The 23,510-nt window shown below is 40.3% G+C and overlaps 1 protein-coding gene across 1 annotated transcript in view; it reads left to right on the top strand.

The window, feature by feature from the left end:
- Window positions 1–23,510, top strand: part of PIEZO2 (piezo type mechanosensitive ion channel component 2) — a 151,493-nt gene that overhangs the window by 17,268 nt on the left and 110,715 nt on the right. The window contains exon 3 of the mRNA XM_049698180.1: window positions 63–276. Within this exon, the coding sequence (XP_049554137.1) occupies window positions 63–276 (214 nt within the window). The remainder of the gene's footprint in view (window positions 1–62; window positions 277–23,510) is intronic.

Below are 23,510 nucleotides of genomic sequence, written 5' to 3'. Positions count from 1 at the left end.
CTGCGAGGCGCACGGTTTCTGTGTCTACGCGGTGTCTCACTCTAGCGTTTCTCCCTCCTCAGGAATGATGCTGCCCTCTCTGACCTCGTCCGTGTACTTCTTTGTGTTTTTGGGTCTGTGCACCTGGTGGTCCTGGTGCCGAACCTTCGACCCCTTGCTGTTCAGCTGTCTCTGTGTCCTGCTGGCTATCTTCACTGCGGGACACTTGATTGGACTGTATTTGTACCAGTTCCAGTTCTTCCAAGAAGCAGTCCCTCCCAACGACTACTATGCCAGGTAAGAGGAATCAACTGCTAGACATTTCACAGTTCAGTAAGATAATCCGCGAGCCCTCGGGAGGGCCCCCTTGTGACCCCGCCGGGCACTGTGCATCTGCTGGGGCTCTCCTGGATGCCCATTGACGTGTCAAGCCAGGGTTTGGCAGGGATGGGGAAGCTGGCTCTGCCTTGAATGTATTGGCTGACACTGTCTAGAGTGAGGAGGTGTCGCTTCAAATGGAGGTGCTGCTGGGACACGGCGGGGAGGGGAAGCTGCTCTTTGTAGCAAAGGACAGACACATGGTCTCAGCCATGGAAAGAGACCCAGGAAGAACATTTTACAGCAAAGGATAATAAGGACATGTCAGAGCATCAGCTGTAAGGAGCTCTCAAGGGCAAACAGAGGACAAACTGAGCATCATTTGTCAGCATCATTAATCAAAAACAAATGATTATAAAAATGTAAAAGTAAAAATGCATGAGTCCATGATGTGTGTGTGTCATATGAGAGAGAGAGACAGGGAGACAGAGAGAAATATCTAATTTGCTTCAGTTGTCAGTGATTACTATCCCAAATTCTTACTATGAAATGGGAATTAAAGGTAAAGAACCCAGCATTTACTTCGACTTTTTAGAAGGAACTCCAGGCCATTCTCAGTTAATGAGGGAAAACTCTTCTTGACAGGATGACACCAGCTAATGAAAGGGAAAGGAATACTAGAATTAGAAAATTACCATTTATCAATCAATTTGTAATGAAATACTTAGATCTATTCACAAACTGAAACCACGACTTAAAGAGGTTGCTGGGATGAAGGCTGTTTGCAACAACGACGGAGTATAACCTCACTGATTATCATTTGCTAATTACAAAGGGAAAAGACCTTTGCAATGGTGGTCAGCACCTTAACCAATTGATCCAAACTAACATTACCAAGGTGGGATCCCTTGACATTTCAGACTTCTAGGCTTGATGCATTGTGGGGAATATGGCATCATATTGTTAAACCTTTAGACCTAACTTTCGCTTTACAGGAAATATAAAGGATAGAAATATGATTTAAATGACTCCACAGGGAGAAAAGGGAACCCTCATACACTGTTGGTGGGAATGTAAATTGATACAGCCACTATGGAGAACAGTATGGAGGTTCCTTAAAAAACTAAAAATAGAACTACCATATGACCCAGGAATCCCACTACTGGGCACATATCCTGAGAAAACCATAATTCAAAAAGAGTCATGTACCACAATGTTCATTGCAGCACTATTTACAATAGCCAGGACATGGAAGCAACCTAAGTGTCCATCGACAGATGAATGGATAAAGAAGATGTGGCACATATATACAATGGAATATTACTCAGCCATAAAAAGACCTGAAATTGAGTTATTTTTAGTGAGGTGGATGGACCTAGAGTCTGTCATACAGAGTGACGTAAGTCAGAAAGAGAAAAACAAATACTGTATGCTAACACATATATATGGAATCTAAAAAAAAAAAAGGTCATAAAGAACCTAGGGGCAAGACCGGAATAAAGATGCAGACCTACTAGAGAATAGACTTGAGGACATGGGGAGGGGGAAGGGTAAGCTGGGACAAAGTGAGAGAGTGGTAGTGTATATATGGACATACATACACTACCGAATGTAAAATAGCTAGTGGGAAGCAGTCGCATAGCACAGAGAGATCAGCTCGGTGCTTTGTGACCACCTAGGGGGGTGGGATAGGGAGGGTGGGAGGGAGACGCAAGAGGGAAGAGATAACGGGGATATATGCATATGTATAGCTGATTCACTTTGTTAAACAGCAGAAACTAACACACCATTGTAAAGCAATTATACTCCAATAAAAACATTAATAAATAAATAAATGACTCCACAGGAAAGCGATCATCAAAGTCCAGAATGTACAACCTGTAAGGGAAATGATCTGGTCTCTTCAAAAATCAGTATCCTGAAAAAGAAATGTATGTGGAGGGAGTTGGGCAGGGACTGTTCTAGTTTAAAGAAGTGAAGAAACCTCGCAGACAGATGGGAAGCCTGACCCTGGATTACACCCTTGTTCAACGACAAATCTCTATGAGGCATTCTGAGGTTAAAAGGGGAAATTTCAATAGTCACTGGTTATTAGCTGACAGTATAGAATTCCTGTTAATTCTTAGGTGTGTGATTGTATGTGGATATCCAAGAAAATGTTGTTAATTTAGGACATACATGGTGAATTCTTTAGGGATGTCTGCGACTTCCTCCTGTTTTAGCAACCATTGTGGGAGAGACCCGCAGACCCACAGAGGGAGATAGAAAGAGAAGGAGAGAAAAATAAATAAAATGATCTAAACTAGGTGGTTGGCATGGGGTTATCCATTGTCCTATTTTAACTTTGATTTTTCTGTGGAAAAGTCCAGAATGGAAAGTTCCAGAAAAAAAGAAAGGGGAACGGAAGGGGCAGGAGAGAATTGTGGGTTTGGTGAGAACAGTGTGAGGATTCTCTCCATGCGCCCAGCGAGGTGGTGCAGGTGCTTTTCGTCTTCTTGTTGAAGTGAGATACCTGCATTTTAAAGGAACATGAATAATGTTATCACGCGGACAATAGAGATCTCATCCTTCTTGCAGGAGATCCTAAGATGGTTTTCATGTGACAGTAAATGTGAAGAAGCAGGGAGTGTGTGCGCGTGTGTGCGCGTGTGACCCACTCTCCTTACTCACAGTACTTACAAGCTAGTTTGTGGCTATCTCTGTACAAGGCTAAAAAAAAAAGTGAGTCAAGTCCTAAAACCACTTATAGTCAGATAAAAAAGATATACCCAACACACACACACGCACACAAACACACACACAGAGTCTACCTAATTCTAAATCCAGTTTGCTTAACCTGGAGGTGTAACAAGCATAATTCCGTCTAAAAAGAGAAGAATGTTACATAGACACAGAACACGGAGGAGACAAGACAATAACCTAGGTGCTTATTGATGGACTGATGGATAAAGAAAGCTTGGTATAAACATATAAGGAATATTACTCGGCCATAAAAAAGAAGGAAGTCCTGCCATTTGCAACAATGTGGGTGGACCTGGAGGGCATTATGCTGAGTGAAATGAGTCAGACAGAGAAAGACAAATACTGGATGATCTCACCCTATATGTGGAATCTAAACAAAAGTCAAACTTACAGAAACAGAGAGTGGAGTGGTGGTTGCCAGGGGCTGGGGGGTGAGGGAAATAGGGAGGGGTGGGTAAAAGGTACAAACTTTCAGGTATAAGATTAGTAAATTCTGAGGATCTGTGAACAGCAGGTTAATCACACTGTATTGTAATAACATTGTATTGAAATTTGCTAGGAGAGTAGATCTTAAGCATTCTTACCAAGAAAAAAAAAAAAAGAAAGGAAAAGAAAAAGAGTAACTATGTGAGGTGATTGACTGTTAGTTAACTTGACTGAGGTACTACATTTCACAACGTATACTTATATCAAATCATCGTGCTGTCCACTTTAAATATATTACAATTTCACATGTCAGTTGTACCTCAATAAAGCTGGGGGAAAACTGCGAAGCTCTTTTTGTGGTACAGATTTACACAATATTTATTTTAGGCAAGAGTGAATAAATGCAAAATTTCAGTACAGACATTAGTTCTAGATTAAATGAATATTTCAGTTTCTTCTAGACATTTAATTTTTGGTTTATTGAACACATGTAGAAAAAAGTTTTGTACTTTTGGAAGGGCTGGCTTTTAGGGGTGGTTTAATTGGAAAGGTAAATATCTTCTGTGGGGCCTTAGTCTCCCCATACCCCCCAATTTAAGACTCTTTTCTGCTATCTAGAGACTGATGATAGGAAATACAAAGGATATTCAGAACCACTTTGAAAACACTTTTTCTGTACAGGATCAGTTAGTACTGTAAATATTTTTGACTTTGCAGGCCTACGGTCTCTGCCGTAATTCTTCCAAGAAGCTGTTTTATTGCAAAAGCAGTTCTGGATGAGATTTTAAAGAATGTGTGTGGCTGGGTTCCAGCAAAACTTCGTGGACACCGAACTTTGGATTTCAAACTATTTTCACATTTCATGAAATATTATTTTTCTTTTGATTTTTCCCAACCACTTAAAAATGTAAAAACCATTATTAGCTCACAAGTCCTCTCCAAACAGGTGGTGAACCAGGCTTGCCAACATATGGTGTGGATAATAGCAGTCCTAATAGTGTAACAGCTTACCGTATTTATTTGCATTTAGATTGTCTCAAAATTATGACTGTAAGTTATTATAAACATTTTGAAGATAATTACCTTGAAAAAGTTTAAAAGCTTCATTGCTATGATCTCATAGAGTCATTAGAAGTTGGGTTGCTTATCAGAGTATAGATAGTTTGAGCTAAACAATGCAATATATACACATTTATATATATACGTATATACGTGTATGTGCATGTACATATATATATCATATATACGTATATACACTGCCTTATTGTAGAGTCTTCCCCCCATTTACTTGGTGACAATAGGACATTGCCTTTTAGCCCTTGAAAGCTTGAAAATTTACATATTTTAAACAATAGCTTTTTCTTAAGGCATAATTTCAATGCATTGCTTTCCACCAATGAATTCTGAGTTGGAAGAAAACAAACTGGAAACAAGCAGAAAAAAAAAAGTCATCTTGTGTAGGTGTTTGTCCCAAATCTCATAACCACAGAGACTCCAGCTCATGTGTCCAGGTTCAGATGTGGCTCTCCTCAAAACAATCCAGGTTGTTTTTATCTTCTTGTAAGCTTTCAAATAGGCTTTTTGATGAGAACTATCTTTATTTTTAGAAATATTGAATTGATTTATCGTTAGTATAATACGTGCTTGTTGGTGATTATTTGGAAAAATATAAAGAATCAGGAAAAACACTTGAAAAAAATATAATCCTAACTCCCCAAAATACTGTTCATTTTTGGTCTGTATTCTTCCAGCATTTTTCCTATGCATATATGTGTTTTTTAAAAACAAACTTTGAATCGTGATGCACATGCTGTTTTATAACTTGCTTTATGCAAGTTCTGTATCTTCCCATGTTATGAAATGTTCTTCTAGAGTGTGATTTTCATAGCCTGCAAAGTGTTTGATTGTGTTTGATTGTGTAGCTATCTTATAGCGTAGTCACTCCCTGATTTCTGACCGGGGAGATTAGGATTACTCATTTTTGCCCTCTTGAGTGACGTTGTAATGAGCACCCAGGTTACTTGTAAATTTAGGTAAAACTCATGATGACCAAGAAGCAAACCCACGGTCCTCAGTTGTAAAGGAGCCTCCACGGGGCTGGTTAGTGCTCTGCCCTGCGGGAGGGTCTGGAGGTTTCCCTGGTCCTGGGCCCACACGATGCTACTCCACTGGTCTGTACGCAGGTGTTGTGACCTCAAATCCCGCACCTGCGTGGGGCACACCTCTGTGGGCTCGTGTTTTTCTAGAGTGATGTCTTCTTTCAGCCCAAGGGCCCCAAGAGATCATATGCTTCCTTCCAACTCCACCTGCACCTGGGGGGAGTTTCTCCATCATTCTAGCCAGGGAAGCACGTGGAGAAGGTGGGCACGGACCAGCAATGGACGGAGTGAACTGGAAACCCGGGAGGACGTGGAGGAGGGGCAGGGAGGAGGGCTGCCTGGGGAGGAGAGTTAGTGATTCCCTCCCGTTTGTGCACAGACCTGGCGTGACCATATTTTCCAAAACAAAATTCAGGGCTCTTTTTTTTTTTTTTTTTTTTTGCGGTACGTGGGCCTCTCACTGTTGTGGCCTCTCCCGTTGTGGAGCACAGGCTCCAGACGCGCAGGCTCAGCGGCCATGGCTCACGGGCCCAGCCGCTCAGCAGCATGTAGGATCCTCCCGGACCGGGGCACAAACGCGTGTCCCCTGCATCGGCAGGCGGACTCTCAACCACTGCGCCACCAGGGAAGCCCCAGGGCTCTTTTTTGATAGTTATGAGAGTACCTATGGGAAGGTAAGGTGGAGTGAGAGTAGGATTCTGAAATGCTGGAGCGTATGGTTTTATATGGTTATAACCATAAAAAATGTAGTGCCCTTTCTTGTGAAGTTGATCCAGCAAAATAAAGCTTTAAAACGAATCCACATAACTTATATAAGACAGATAACATACCACTCAACACAGTTTGTTTAATGGAATGGAGCCCAATCCCAACTTACTCTGGCAGGTCTCCCTAAGAAAAATGGCAGACTAAACAAAACTTGGCTTAGCTAGTCCCAAGGGTGGCCCCTTCCAAAGGTTTTGTGTTTCCTGGGGAATTTCTGTAGACAGGAAACACCTTATATTTTGAAGGCAAGGAGGCAAGGATCAAGGTGTTGGGCTGGTGTTCAGAGTCCTCACCTGTGTTCCTCCTTGTGAGGTTGGCCAGACTGATGAAGCCACAAGTCCCAGCCAGCTTGTGTCCTGTGGGTTTTCTGCACCGAAAGTGCGGGAGGTGCGCTGGGTGGAGGACGGGACAAAGGCAGGTGGACCTGACTTGCTCTGCAGTGTCCCTGAACGTGAGCAGAAATGCACTGAATACTGTAAACAAATGTCTACTCATCGATGACTTCACGAAAAGCCAGTTTTAACAGTTTGTCAGCTCACTGTTGACTGTTTCCTTGTGAAGATGACACCGCAAGCAATTCTGAGGTGAACTCATCTGAAAACAGCCCTGGACCAAAGGCACAGGGTCTTTGTTTTCTCACCTTCAATTATCTGGACAATACAGGTGAAAGTCCTGATGTGGGCCAGGGTGGAGGGCTTGACAGGAGAGTCAAACGTCTACTGTTTTCTTATCATGACATAGAGAATGACGTAGCCCGTGCATTTACTTCTCACCCCGAGTCGTGAATGTTTGTGCGCGGTGGGCACTGAAATGGGTGTGTGACTGAATGACTCTAAGTCGTGTCTTACCACCTCTTACTGGCTTTCATTACAGCTCTGAACTTGCTCTACAACAGTCACAGGAGTCGCGGGTTGGATTTCTTTGCTCAAGTTCATTTTGTTGTTTTGCTGCTTTTTTCACCTTAAGTTGTGCAATTTGAAAATGAACGAGAATGTGGGAAGGAACAGGGGAGATTCTCGGGTCATTCCCTATGGAGGCAGCATTTTCTATTAAATAAATACACAACGATTTGTCCTATGTTGCCCTTTCCACGTCCTATTTCAATAAATCACGATAAGAAAATGCATTATGTTTAGTGAAGGAAAACCCTATGTTTATTCCAGTGTTAAAACAATGTAAGAGAGAAAAAGCAAAGCCTCAGACTCCAGCATCACTGTTTAACTATTCTGTGACCAATGAGGAAAATGTGAAAAAACAAACATGACAAGTACAGTAGTATTTATTATATTTACCCTATTTTTATACTAGTCATAAAAATGTCAATAATATGTCAGGAGTCATAACAGCCCTGATGCTGTATGTCTCTGGCTTCTAGTTTGGAGAAGCCAGTGGGTCCTCTAGAAAGTGACACAAGGCAGTCGGCCCTTGGGTGACGTTGGCTGCAGTTGGCTTTGTAAGTGGCTGTCTAATCCAGGTTGTTTAAGCGTGTTTGCAGCCTCACCCAGGATGGCCACGGTGTTGCCTCTCATTAGAGCCATCTGAGCTTTGGTAACACAGACAGCACAGAAAGGCGAAACGGTTCTTAATGGAGGCCAGTTGGCAAGAACCTCCTCTGAAAGCGGTCCAGTGTGGGGATAATTAATGTCAAGCGGGTCATCTTAATGATGAAGAATGTAAATGGACCCACTGGTTAACACTTTCTCTTTTTGTTACCGATGGCACCCCAGGTAATCAGTGGTTGTTTAATTTATCCAGTTGGTAGGTGACGTAACAGTAACCAAACTTTTGGTTTCCTTTTGGAAAGATTCTTATGATTAAGTGACAGGTGTTAGACCCAGTTCATTTGTGCTCATCTAAAAGGCAAAAAATAGGAGCCAAGAGACATGAATTGACTTTCCACAGATAAATGGAAAATCGGTAGAAAGTAAATACTTGAACCCCTGAGTCCGTTTGGGCGATTCCCCACAACCTCGTGGTCACCTGGGGCCATAAGTGGGTGTGGTGTTGACCCAGGATCCCAGGGTGACACCTGGCATTGTGTACAAAGCAGCTACTGCCTCTCACCAGGCAGACGACCCTTGGCACTGGACGTCTGTCCAACCAGAACCTGAAACCTCCCAACCTGGCCTTCCAGAATTCCAGCCTTGACTACCTGTGTCTCACCTTTGCTGTTGAGGGCGTCTACCCAGACAGGAAGGGTCTCTGTCTGGTTTTCAGGGAGGATCCGCCCTGTCCTCTGTGGGACCTGGGTGCCCTGGTTGACCTGACAGGTCAGGCTCATTCTGGAGCCTTCATTTCTGCAGAGCAGCTCACCTGCACAGGTCACCATAGGTCAGGACCTTCTGCCCAAGTGCTGTCCCTGCTCTCAAGGATAAAGTGGGGTCCAGTGAACCTTGCCAAGTAAAAAAATGACTCATTTTACATTTAGTCTATCAAAATATGAAGAGGAACAGAGATTAGGCATAGTTGGCGGTTGTACTTTTTCTAAATTTGCTCCAAATGATTAGTATTAATGAACATATTACAGATTATCTCTGGATGGTACATTTAGGTGCTTTCAACCTTAAAAATTAATAGCAAATTAAAGATGGTAGAATTTCTTGTGGGAAGAAGGACTATTTCTTCAAGTTAAGATAACAGCTGATGAAAAATTAAAGTGATCTTTTGAGAAAGGGCATTTTGGAACAAAACAATTATTTTGCTATCAAATGTTTATTGGAAAGTGTGATCATCTTGTTTATTAGAGCTAAGATTCTTATTCATGGTCTGGATTTTAATTCAATGCAGTAACACCTCATTAATTTTTTACACTGTAGATAAGCCAATTTGGCTGACTTGCAAAGTATTTTGAGGATAAATATACTGAATGATGTTACCTCGTAACCGCTTGGCTTTCTGAAGTTCAGAATGTTACTTATGCAGTAACTTCAGCTGTTGTTATCTTCATTTTAGTTCTAAGCGACTGACTCAAGGATAAGAGATTAGCTCTGGAAATGGGAACCAAGAGGCATTGATTTTTCTCTTCAGAGTTTCTTCTAAAGAAGCTTTTTTCTGAGAAAATTTGACAAAGGTTTTCATAAACTTGCTAGTTACTCATTTTTGGTGGAAGTAGTATAATTGTTTTTCTTAACAGCCTTCATGAGGTATAATTGATATGAAATAAACTGCATATATTTAAAGGATACAATTTGATCAGTTTTGACATAAACATACCTGTGAAACCATCACCACGATCAAGGTAATGAACACACCCGTCCATCCCAAGAGTTTCCTCATCACCCCCCCATTTTTTTAATATATGTTAACTTTAAAGATTATTTATTTATTAAAAAATAATTTTGGCCGCACCCCACGGCATGTGGGGCCTTAGTTCCCCGACCAGGGATTGAACCCGCACCCCCTGCATGGGAAGGTGGTGTCTTAACCACTGGACCACCAGGGAAGTCCCTTCTCATCCCCTTTTAATCTCTCCTGCCCTCAGCCTCCTCCCATCCCATCTCCAGGTAACCACTGATGGCTATCTCTAACTCGATTAGATTATATTTTCTAGGATTTTATATAAATGGAATCATATAGTATATACTTTTTAATGTTACTATTATTATTATTGTTATTGTTGATATTATTATTAGCCTGGGTTGGGGCGGGAGGCAGGCCTGATCTCTTTCCCCATGCCTAGTTGTTTTGAGATTTAGCCATGTTGCAGTGTAAGGGTTCATTTCTTTTTCATCCTCTCTTAGTATAGTCAATCTTCTTAAATTTCAGGCATTCTAATCGTTGTGTAGAGGCAATTCATTGCAGTTTTAATTTAATGCATTTCCCTAATGACTAGTGAGGCTGAGAATTTTTTCATGAGCTGATTTTATGCTCATATATCTTTTTGATGAAGTGTCTGTTAAAATACTTTACCCATTTTTAAAAATCTTCTTTGTTTTCTTAACAATTGTGTTCTGAGAGTTGTTTAGAAAATCAGGATACAAATCATTTATCAGATATATATTTTTCCAAATATTTCCCCAGTCTATGGACTATCGTTCTCTTACTAGTGTCTTTGCAAGAGCTGAGTTTTTAGTTTTGATGAAGTGCACTTCATAGTCGTTCTTTTTTGAATCGCGCTTCTGGTGTGGTAGTTAAGAAATACTTGCCAAGCCCAAATTCACAGAGGTTTCTTTTTTGTTTTCTTCTAGAAGTTTTAGTTTGTTTTGTCTTTGATGTCAGATAGTTCAGAATCATTTTTTGAAATGACTGTCCTTTCTTTTGCACCTGTTAAAAATCAAGAGTCCATGTGCATGTGGTTGGGTTTATATATAGACTATTCTGTACCATTGATCTACTCATCTTTATGTCACTGTCTTGATTACCTGTAGCTTGATAATAAGTCTTGAACTTAAGTAATGTTAGTCTTTCTTTTTTTTACATTTGAAGTTGTTTAGGCTATTCTAAGCCCTTTATGTTTCCATATGAATTTTAAATCACTTTGTCAATGTCTACAGCAAAGCCTGCTGGGATTTTGTTTGGGATTGTATTGAATCTGTATGACGGTTTGGGTAGCATCAAGTCTTCTGATATATGAATATGGTATATCTCTCCATTTATTTAGATTTTCAAATTTCTCTCAGCAATACTTTTAAATTTTTAATCACAGGTATTGCACATCTATTGTCAGAGTTATCCCTTAAGTATTTAATCATTTTAATGCCTTTGTAAATGGTAGTTTTTATTTCTGATTTTTACACATAGTACATAAAAATACAATTAATTTTTGTATACTGATCTTGTATTCTGACACCATACCAAACACATGTATTGATTCTATAAGATCTTTTATAGATTCCATCATGTTTTCTACATAGATGGCCATGTCATCTATGAGTAAAAATAGTTTACCTTCATTCTTTTCTATTTGGATATCTTTTACTTCTTTTCCTTTTCTTATCACACTTGCTAAAACTCCAGTTCAGTGTTGAATTAATAAGGAAGAATGGTTATTCTGTCATGTTCTCCCCTGTGGGGAAAAGCCTTTGGTTTTTCTTCATTAAATATGATATTGGGTGTAGGTTTTTCATAGGTATAGGTTTTTCATAGTTTTTTTTTATTAGGTTGACAGAAATCCCCATCTATTCTTAGTCTGCTGAGTTTTAATCCACAATTGATATTAAATTTTGTCAAATGCTTTTTGTGTATCTATTGAGATCTTTTTTATTCTTTTCTAGTCTGTTAATATGGTGAATTGATTTTTGATTATTAAACCACCCTGGTATTCCTAGGATAAATTTCATTTGGTCAAGGGATATTACCCTTTTTATATATTGTTAAGTTTGAATTGATAAAATTTTGTTTAGAATTCTCTCATCTGTGTTCATAATAGATAATGGCTAGTAGTTTTCTTTCATTGGGTTTTGGTATGGAGTAATGATTCAGGTATTTCAAATATTTCCTGCAAGAGTTGTTTTACAATTTGTATTATTTCTTCTTTAAGTTTTTGAAAGAATTCACTTGTGAAACTATATGAGCTTGAAGTTTTCTTTATGGGAAAGTTTTTAAGCACAAATTCAATTTCTTTAATAAATATAAGACTTCTCAGGTTATTTCTACTTGAATGAGTTTCCATAGTTTGTGTCTTTCAGGGAATTTGCCTTTGCATGGAAGATGTCAAATTTATTGGGATAATGTTGTCAATAATATTTACTTATTTCCTTTTGAATATCTGTAGAATCAGTAATGATGTTGTTTAATTTATTCCAGAGATTAGTAATTTGTACCTTCTTTATTTTTTTTCCTGTTCAGTCCAGCTAAAGGTTATCAATTTATCATCTTCTCAAAGAACTAGGCCTTGTTTTTCTCTGTTGATTGATTTCAGCTCAGATTTAATTTCCTTTCTCTTCTTCCTTTGTGTTTATTTGACTTAATTAAATTAAATTAAAATTTGGATTTAATTTACTCTTCTTTTTATGTCTCTTTTCTGTCATTATTCTAAAGGAGGAAATTGAAGTCATTGATTTGAGCTCTTCTTTTCTAATATAGGTGTTTAGAAACAATTCAATTTAAGTCTAAATTTCCACTTAAATACCACATTAGTAGCATCCTACAAATTTTGATATGGTATGTTTCATTTTTAATTCAGTTCAAAATATGTTTTAATTTCCATTTGAGTTTCCTCTTTGATCCATTGGCTATTTATATTTGGTTTCCAAACATTTGGGGATTTTCCAGAGATAGTTCTCTTTGGATTTAATTTAATTCTGTTGTTGTCAGAGAATATCATTTGTGCTGTAGCCCAGAATGTGGTCTATTTTGGTTAATGTTCCATGTGGTCTTGAAAGAATAATTTTTTTAATGAATTTGCCTTTTAAATCATGTAGAAAATTTCAAAAGTGGATTTAAAACCAAAATTACAATACTACTAGCTTTTATAATTGCCCTTGTACTTACCTTTACTGAGGTCTTTATTTCTTGATGTTACTGTCTAGTGTCCTTTTATTTCACTTGCAGGATTCCCTTCAGCATTTCTTTGCGGGGCAGATCTTGTGGTCATAAACTCCCTCAACTTTTGTTTATCTGGGAATGTCTTAATTTCTCCTGCATTTTTGAAGGATGGTTTTGCCAGATATAGAATTCTTGGTTGACAGCTGTTTTCTTTTAGTACTTTGAATATATCAGGCCACTGCCTTCTGGACTCCAAAGTTTCTGATGAGAAATTAGCTGATAATCTGACTGAGGATTACAAGTATGTGACAAATTGCTTCTCTGTTGCTGCTTTCAAGATTCTTTCTCTGACTTTCAATAGTTTGATTATACTTTGTCTCAGTGGGCATCTTTTTGAGTTTACAAGCTTCTTGAAGATTCATGTCTTTCATCGCTTTTGGGAAATTTTCAGCCATTATTTCTTCAAATATTCTTTCTGCCCCTTTCCCTTTCTCTTCCCCTTCTGGGACTCCTCACAATGCATTTGTTGGTCTACTGGGTGGTGTCCCACAGGTCTCTTAGGCTCTGTTCACTTTACTTCATTCTTTTTTATAAATTTATTTATTTTATTTTTGGCTGCATTGGGTCTTCGTTGCTGTGCACGGGCTTTCTCCAGTTGCAGCGAGAGGGGGCTGCTCCTCATTGCAGTGCGTGGGCTTCTCATTGCAGTGGCTTCTCTTGTTGTGGAGCACGGGCTCTAGGTGCGAGGGCTTCAGTAGTTGTGGCACATGGGCTCAGTAGTTGTGACTCGCAGGCTCCAGAGTGCAGGCTCAGTAGTTGTGGCACATGGGCTTAGTTGCTCCGCGGCATGTGGGATCTTCCCGGACCAGGGCTCGAACCCATGTCCCCTGCATTGGCAGGCAGATTCTTAACCACTGCGCCACCAGGGAAGCCCTCTTTTTTTGTTTTTGTTCCTCAGACTCGATAATTTTGATTGTCCTATCAAGTTCACCGATTCTTTCTTCTGTTTCCTCAAATCTACTTTCGAATCTCTCTAGTTATTTTCATTTCAGTTATTGTACTTTGCAGCTCCAGAATTTATTTTTGGTTTCTTTTTTTTATAATTTCTCTTCATTGATATTATCATTTTGTTCAAACATTTTCTTGCCTTTGTCCATGTCTTTGTTTAGCTCTTTGAGTATCTTTAAGACAATTTTATAAAAGTCTTTGTCTAGTAAGTCCAGTGACTGCACATCTTCAGGTATGGTTTCTGTTTATAATTTCTTTTCCTTTGACTAGGTCATATTTACCTGATTTTTTTGTATACCTTATGATATTTTGTTGAAAACTGGACATTTGAATTTTATAATGTATTAACTCTGGAAATCAGACCCAGGGTTTGCCTCAGTTTTTAAAAAATTGTTGTAGAGTCTTGACTGGAGATCAACCTGAACTGAAAGCTTAAGGTCTTCCCTTTTCTTTTCTGAGTCTACATCTTTTCCTGGGCATTTATGACAGTTTTCTGAATTCCTCCATATACATGGTTGTTCTCAAATGTGTCCCCCCCAAAAAAAGATGTGGCTCCTTTAAATCCCCTGGAAGCTGTTTCAGTCAGTTGAAACAATGATGACCAGCTTTTGTACCTGCACTTCAGTCACCATAAGCAGCAATCTGCAATTCAAATACAAACCTCAGTATTTGGAGGACAAGGTGCTTATTGCCCACCCCAGCTCCACCAAGCCACACCATGAATGCAGGTTGCCATTCCCACTGCTGCCTCTCATGGGGCTGGAGCATGGGGAGTGGGGACCTGTTGCCACACTGAAGGCTGAATTTGACCAATATTAACTGTAATTTTCCAGCCAAGCTATTCTCTGGAACTTCAAGCCTTTAAGTAAACTCCAGAGTTCCAAAATAGTTACTTTAGATAGTTTCTGCAGGTACAATTGTTGTCTGGATCAGAAGACAGATCCTGGTGCTTTCTACTCCATCATCTTCCTTGTTGTCCAATCTCTGCCTTTTAATTGGAGATATTTAGATCGCTTACATTTAATATAACTATTAATATTTTTAAGTTGAGATCTATCATCTCTCTGTTGTCTTCTATTTTCCTATTTATTCTTTCTTCCTCTCTTTTTCTATATAAATTAAAATTTCTTATGATTCCATTTTACCTCTTTTATTGACTTAGTAGTCAACTCTTTGTTTCGGTAAATTGGTGGTTGGTTTAGGGCATCAGTAATTCATATTTAAGTGATATTATACTACCTTTGTATAATATAAGAACTGTTCAATGATAAAATGCAATCTCTCCCTTCCTAGAATTTGTACCATTGTTATCATACATTTTACTTTTATACTACACTATTATTATATTTGTTTAGAGGGGTCAATTATATTTTAAGGGTTTTTAATTAATAAAAAATTCATATTTACTCAGGTATTATTATTTCTCATGTTCTTCCACACGTCCACATTTCCATCTTTATTATTTTTCTTCTGTGTAAAAGAATTTTTTTCACATTGTTTTTTGTAGTGCAAGTCTACTGGTGATAGTTTTGCTGGATATAGAATTCTAGGGTAACAACTTTTATTTCACTACCTGAAAGATGTTGCCACACTGTCTTCTCACTTGCATTTTGTCTGACAAGAGATCTGAAGTTCTTATTATTGTTACTTTGTATGTTAATATAATATTAATGAAAAATTGTTGTGCTCACCTTCCTGATAACTGCTTCCCTGAATTAAAAAAAAGAAAAAGAAAGAAACAAACAAACAAAAAAACCAGTTCTACCATCCATTCCATGATTCATTGGGTTTGGAACTGGTTAACGTGACCACTAAGCCAGTATTTCACTCTTCTAAACCTTTTAACCCCATCCACACTAACATGTATGACATGAAAGGGTGAATTGTATATTAATTTTATCTCTATGACAGCAAACACAAATAAAAATTGTTTTAGGGCAAATAGACAATTTTTTATTAGACATTTATTGATGGAAGAGGATTTTTTTTCACAAAGATAACCTTTGTCTTTCTTTAAAACTACTTTCAGCTATATTTCCATGATACATGTTCATTAAAATATATTTGTGTTTCCCTAAAATAGAAAATTCCCAAGCATGGTCCATTCAGCTTATAATTTTTGTTGGACCACATTACAAGGACACTTTGTAGAAAGTTGTGGCCATTTCCCATGACATGAACCTGAGAAACTTAGGACTTTATTCCAGAAAAACATAGAAACATTTTTACCTGGACTTACAGGGAGAAGATCTGGGTTTTAGCTAGTCTTCTGCCAATTGTTTCCTTTTCTAGATATGTTTGCTTCTTCCTTGGATAACTTTAGTTTAGTTACAACTTTTCTTACAGAAGATTTCTTGCTTTCCCCTGTTCAAGCATTTCTCCATAAATGGATTATCCAGTCTTTTTCCTTCTATTTCTCTGACCTTTCTGGCACTACATGAAACTCCTTGGTCATTAGCTTGCAGGTTTCTCTTTAGCGCCCTTCATATAAATTAAAATGTAAGAGCAGACAATCAGCTACTCTCTTGGAGAGTGAGATACCCTCCTGTGGGGTCAGTGAGGTGCTCCTGTGCCCTTCAGAGGTAACTCCTGCTGCTCTTGATGCTCAGGAAGAGGTGGTGCAAGTCATCTCTCTGCACCCACCATCTAGGCAAAGCAGTTCTACAGGAGGAAAAGCTTGACAACCACTTTCCTGTGGGTGAACATGTCAGAGCACATTCTCTAAAAGCGTTCCACCGTATTTGAGTAGTATTCCTGCTAGCATGGGTGCTCTGTGATGACAGGGTTAGTATCTTATTTACCTGCATATCCTCAGCACTAACTGTAGTGCCCAAAAGACTCAGGACTCAGCACATAAAAGGACAAATTTAATAAGCGTGTCCTATAGTAGAGCTTTCTGCTGATTAATACCCCTTTCTTAGGGATTCCTGATACTGTTGGGGTTTTCTTATTTTACCACTTACTGCACCTGAGAAATGGGGTGGTGTGATTTGACGCCAGCAGACCTGGATACATAAGCCCCACCACTTAACTACCTTTTGATTCATTTGTGCCTCAAATCTGTATGTATGATGGAACCAAAAGCAGATCCCCACCAGAGCTGGCCTAAGACATTCAACATAGTGCCTGATTCATCGGAGGAACTGTGTGCTTGGCATGGGTCTCCTTCTCTCTGCTTTTGTAACTTCATTCGTTATTAACTATGTAGGGCTTTAAAATGAGGTATTTAAGTCCGTGTTTACATTATAGCTACTTAGGGAAAGTTATAGTTGTGGGTAATAGAAGTACCCACATTTTCTGGGTTTTTTTCTTATGCTCCCAGCATGGAAGGCTGCAGGGCTTAGGGGCTGAGCTTGGTTTTGTCATAAGAAGCTGTGCAGGATAACCAACTGGTCCTGGGAGTCCTGGTTCTGACTCATTTCTCACAGTGCTCTCAGAGGTGAAAATACGTTCAGGCACGGGAAGTAGACCATAAATCTACAACATTCAGAGAATATAAATGTTCTCTTATGAACTCAAGATGTGACATCAGAGAAGGGTAGAGAGCCTTAAATAGTGAAATGGGAGGGACCTTCCACATGACCTCAATGTTTCCATCAACTATCCCTGTTCTGAAGACAGCACACCTTGTACCTGGTGCAAAATTGTCCATGGACAGAATGCTTTTATTAGAAGGCAGCGTTCTGCACATGTAGGGTTAAGCCCAATTACAGCAAACTGGCAGACTGTTAAGACACACATGTGCCAAAAAGGACTTCAAAGCCGTGACACAGAGCCCGGGGGACTCAATGTAAAGTTTTTCCAAGCTTAAAAAAACAATGTTGTACGGAAATGGTCAGATTCCAATTTCTCAAAAGTGTCTATGAGTTTGGCATGGAAACGTGTTTAAAGTATAAGTAAGAAACTAATGAAAAAAGACGTTAAACATTGGCTGTGTTTTTCATATGATGCAATGCAGGGGGAAAGGGGGTTGGAGGCCAGAGTAGCAAGAACTCATGTGTAAAAGCGGTCTGTCCTCACCCAGATGGGACGCCGTATGGACCAGAGAGCATCTTGCTGGGAGGGTCACTTAGAGGTAGATTCAGTCTCCTTCCAGCGAAGACATTTGTCTAAAGTTGAGGAAATTCCTTAAAAGGGCTGGAAACACAGACCTCCCTTTCTGCGGACATCTGACTGGCCTTGCCTTTTACACAACTTGTCCTTGCTTTTATTCATGTGTAAAACTGATTCTGTTTTGCCCCCTGCCAGCAGTTAGATTTTTGGCCTTTCCTGGTACTCACTGCACCGTGGAGTTTTGGATCAGGAGGAGATTCTGACTCCCTCTGCTGGCGGCTCTCGAGCTGTCTTGCTGGCCCAACGTTCTCAAGGATGGTCCCCCACACACACCAGCTCTGCCACCTTGACCCCGTAATGCTGGGGCATTCTGCGGGCAGAGGTATCAGAAGGTGGGGGTGGAGGATGAGAGCAGACAAGGTGGGTGCAGTTGAAAAGGTGACCCCAGGAGTTTCTGTTTTGCCCGCTTTGAGGGGACTTCTTTTTCTCCTTGAGGATCACTGAATCCACAGACTCTCCCCGTTCTAGACTTGAAAAGTCATAAGAGCAAAGACAGTGAAGGCTGTTGAAATGAAACCCACCAGAAGCATCAAGTCTGTGTCCCACTACGTCCAGAACAAGACTGCAGCTCACCTCATTCACATTCTCCTTGACTTAGAAAGTAATTGTGGGCCATTCTTTGCAAAGCATATTTCTCGGTTTAATACAAGAGACATACAGATTGTGGGTGTGTAAGAGTGCACATGTATGAGACAACAGAAGAACCTATGTTTTGCAGAAACCAGTCTACTATTGTCAGTATCCTCAGTGGCCTTCTTCTCTTTCCTTTGATCCCATTACCAGGATGAAGGAAAGAGATTTTTCTTGGTGAATAACCTAATATTAATAACACAATGTTGTACATTTTGCACACCCTCCCTGCCACTCACCCAGACTCTCCCAACCTGTGCCAAATATTCCCACCCTGGAAGAGCTTCGTTCCCTGGGGGGGACTGTGCTTCTACTCCATCTTAAGAAGGACATTATTCACTCTTCTTTGCCAGCAATAACAATATAGTATTAATTAAAAAGCTGTGACTCTGACATAAACCACATTCATGTCATACTTCATAGTAATAACAACAGTAGTCGTAGAAGCCAGAATTTATTGAGCAGCTGTTACGTGCCGAATTCTGTGGTATTGCTTTATGTGCATTATATCATATGCCTCCTTACCTCTGTCTTGTCATCAGCCACATAGATTTGCCATAATGAAACTGAAAAACAAGCCTGCTAGGATGAAGCTGATCTCCAGGTAACTTACCTGCCTGTCAGAACAAAATTCAACACCCTTTAAAGGAGAACATCACAATCTAGACACTTAATGTGAAAATTACAATGTCCAGCATCCAGTTGAAAATTATTAGACATATGCAAAACAAGAAAAAAATCAATCAATGAAAATTGACAGACTCTTTGAAGCAGCTCTTTTTTTTTAACATCTTTATTGGAGTATAATTGCTTTACAATGTTGTGTTAGTTTCTGCTGTATAACAAAGTGAATCAGCTGTATGTATACATATATCCCCATATCTCCTCCCTCTTCTGCCTCCCTCCCTCCTTCCCTATCCCACCCCTCTAGGTGGCCACAAAGCACCAAGCTGATTTCCCTGTGGTGTGCAGCTGCTTCCCACTAGCTATCTATTTTACGTTTGGTAGTGTATATATGTCCATGCCACTCTCTCACTTCGTCCCAGCTTACCCTTCCCCCTCCCCGTGTCCTCAAGTCCATCTCTACACCTGCGTCTTTATTCCTGTCCTGCCCTTTTAATTATTTTCAAGATTAAAGAATACAAACATCATGAAGACAAAAACAGAATCTATTAAAAAGAATTGATGGACCAAAAGAACAGATGGAAGTGAGAGCAGTGGGGAAAAAAATACTGTAATTGAAATTTAAAATTCACTAAATGGGCTTAAGAGCAAATTAGACACCACAGAAGAAAAGACCAGTGAACTTAAATATAGGGTCTTAGAAGGTATCCAAATTGAAGCACAGAGAGAAAGGAGATTGAAAAATAATAATAATAAACAGAACCACAGTGACCTGTAGGACAATTTCAAAAGGTTTAACGTAAGTGTAATTGGAGTCTTAGAAATGTGTGAATACAAAAAAATATTTTAAGGAATAATGGCCAAATGTTTCCCTAATTTGATGAAAAATATAAACCCATAGATCCAAGAAATTCAATCTGAACAAACAACAAAGAAAACCACACCAAGTCACAGTATAATTAAATTCTGAATAACAGTGATAGAGAAAAATAGTAAAAGCGTCACAATAAAAAGTACCTTATGTTCAAGGGAATGAGAATAAGAATTATCACAGACTGCTCACCAGAAATGATGCCAGTCGAAAGACAAGAGGACAACATCTTTCAGGTTCTGCTGAAAGAAAGAGAAAAAAAATCAAGGTATAATTTTATATCCAAGGGTATAGGTGGAAGAAATAAAGGTCAAATAAAGACGTTCTCAGACGAACACAGGGTATGTGGGTATATGGCCAAAAATATTGAAAGTGGGGTCTTGAAAAGGTATTTGTGCATCCATGTTCATGGCAACATTATTGATAATCGCCAAAAGGTGAAAGTCTCCATCCTTGGAGAAATGGATAAACAAAATATGGTCCATCCATACAATGGAATATTATTCAGCCTTAAAAAGGAACGACATTCTGATACCTGCTACCATGTGGATGAACCTTGAGGACATTATGCTGTATGAAATAAACCGGTCACTAAAGAACAAATACTGTGTGATTCCACTTATAGTCTATAAGGTATGCAGAGTAATCGTCTTTATGGAGACATAAAGTAGGATGGTGGTGGCCTCGAGCTGAGGGAGAGAGAGGGGTGAGGGTTTAGTGTTTAATGGGGACGAGTTTTAGTTTTGCAAGATGACAAGTTTGGGGATTGGTTGTACAGCAATGTTAATGTAGTTAGTACCCCTTCACTGTACACTTAAAAATGTAAGACGTAAACTTTGTGTTATGTGGATTTTACCACAATTAAATGTTTTAAAGTGGGGTGTTATTTTCAGTATTATGTATTTCTTGCGAATGGCTGGGTTTCTGTATTACCGGAGACTGAGCAGATGTGGTCTGGAGTGAACCTGAAAACAAGTGGAGGTTTTGTGAATCTGCCAACATGTGCAAGTGGAAACGAATACGCAACCAAGTCATAGCCACCACGTGCTGTCAAATGTTAGGAGTGCTTTGGAAGGAGAGAAAAATCGCAAAGCAAGTGCTCCCTGCCAGAGGAGGAGTGGAAGTGATGTGACGAGAGACCCTTCCTGTAGCTGCGGTGCCCACCTTTATCAAAAAGCTTCGGAGTGAAGTGCAGTTGTAGGATCTTGAAGGAATCATTCAGGCTGCTCCATATTTTGTGCCTATTTGATGTTTAAATATTTTATTGCTTCCTAATTATAAACCTGGACTCTCAGGTTTTTTAGAAAAGTTTTTTTTCTGGGGACTTCCCTGGCGACCCAGCGGTTAAGACTCCACGCTTCCACTGCAGGGGACGCGGGTTCAAGCCCTGGTCAGGAAACTGGGATCCTGCATGCTGAGCAGCACGGCCAAAAAAAAAAAAAAAGTGTTTTTCCTTAACCATATACATGTATTGATTGCTCCATCGTGAAGGTAAAGTTCGAGATTCTTTCTGGCGGCCCGTACAGAACAGAAATAACTCTCTGTAATACAGGGCCCAAGCAGACTTCAGTAAGTTACAGTGTTCTCTGGTGCCTTGTTCTGCTCTTATTCTGTGTTCTTATTTCCCAGACCGAGCACACTGAAATCATGGATGTTGGGGTTCTTTATGGACAATGTCTTCCCATCCATTCTTTTTCTTCTTCAAAAGCAAGAACTTGGCCACCCTTTAGTCTCTGTTCCTGCTCGGACTGCAGACATCTGCTCTCACTTCGTGGTATAACTTTATCCTAGTGTTTTTAATTCAATTAAATAAGCTCACCCCTTTAAAGCCTGCTCTATACTAGGCATGGCCATCAAGGCAAGATGACAGGACCCAAGTCCTTTTTTTGAAGAAATTAGAATCAAACTGGACAGAGAAACAAGCACATGAACGTTATAGAATAAAAACTATGACTACAGATAACGATTGCTGTGGATGCACGGCGCAGGATAAATTGATTTCAATCAGGAAAAATCGTAGGAGGCTTCCTGGAGATGGTGGCAAGGGAGCCAGGCCTTGATGCTGTCGAGAATGCCCAACAACAACGTAGGGAGTATTAACAGAGGGGTCAGGTTTAGACTCTCAGTTGACATTGACAGTAAAGAAAACCTGGACTCAGAGAGGATGAAGAGCTGGTGCCTGCGGCCGTACCTAGTTGTCATAATCAACATCAGGGCCCCGACTGTAGTCCTGGCTGTAATCCAATCCCACCTTCCTGGACTGCTGGTATCCTGGTGACCCCTGCAGTACTGGATGGTTGGGGTACCTAGAAGGGACCCACTGATACGCCTGTATTATGGAGTGTGGTTGTCCTGTGAGACAGCCTACTCTGTGCAGCCATGCCTGGCCTGCTGGACTGGATTTGCGTTACCAAGGAATCGGCAGGGTTCCCGGGGTCCTACCCCCCTCATCTGTGACCTCGGAAGAGTCACAGCTACCTCAAAGAACCAGACAAATCAATAAATAGCAAAACCAAAGGGCCTGAGATTTTATGGCAAATCCCAAATGGTCCAGTGAGGCTCAAGTCGTGGTGTCTGGGATCAGGGAGAGGAGGCCAGGGGACACTCAGCTGGGCCATGGGGTTATTCTCCAGGTGGTGGAGGACAGGAAAGAAGGAGACGAAAGTGACGTGCTGAACCCGAGCGCTCTGACGGTAACTCTGGCGACGGTCCCAACGCGGAGGAGGGAGAAATGGAGACCATCATTCGGATTGCCATTGTCCAGGAGGAGATATGGAGAGCTGCCCTGTGGACAAGGATGCTGGTCATGAGATAGAGAGCCGAGCACAGGCCGGGCGCCCACGCAGGAGCACGTGCCGGCTCCAATGGGTCTCTGCTGGGAGTGGACCATGACTCGGGACCTGTCTCCAGCCGTCCTCTGAGAAGTGGAAGAGGTGTGAGGTCTTAAGATTCGTCCACATGCTTGCACCCGTCCCCACCCCCTCTCCTGTTAGGTTCCGTAAGGAACTGAAGGTCCAGAGACGGTGAGCCGCCCTCCACGTGCATCTGTGTCCGTCACCGCTAGAACTGGGCTAAAGGGATCTTCCAAATGCATAGAAGAGAAGATCGTTATCTTTCTCCCTGTAAATAAGCAATAAATGGAATGCATTTCTCCATAGTCGTGTCCCTGTAACTTCTCAGGCAAAGAGACATTTCTATGGAGAGATTTAAGATAGTCGTTTTTAAGTTCTTTTAACGATGGATACATTTTAACAATGTAGATATCTTTATTCAATCAGTTTGGACCAGGACCACTGTGAAGACACTAATGGTTAGTGGGAATCATCATAGAAGGAAGTCTATAAATATCCGATGATGCGTCAATAATGAAATAGATTTTGCTGTCACCATGGCCACTCCCTGACTCCCCCCGCACCCCAGCCCAGCAGCTCTCAGGATTTCTCTTTTCTCTCACCTACTTATCTACCCTTTTTGGACTGTCCGGACGTCCAGCATTCTTCTGACGACCC

This window comes from Orcinus orca, chromosome 15 (assembly GCF_937001465.1).
Source record: "Orcinus orca chromosome 15, mOrcOrc1.1, whole genome shotgun sequence".
Lineage (NCBI taxonomy): Eukaryota > Metazoa > Chordata > Mammalia > Artiodactyla > Delphinidae > Orcinus > Orcinus orca.
The sequence above is the reverse complement of the archived record's forward strand: the minus strand, read 5'-3'. Positions and strand labels throughout refer to the sequence as shown.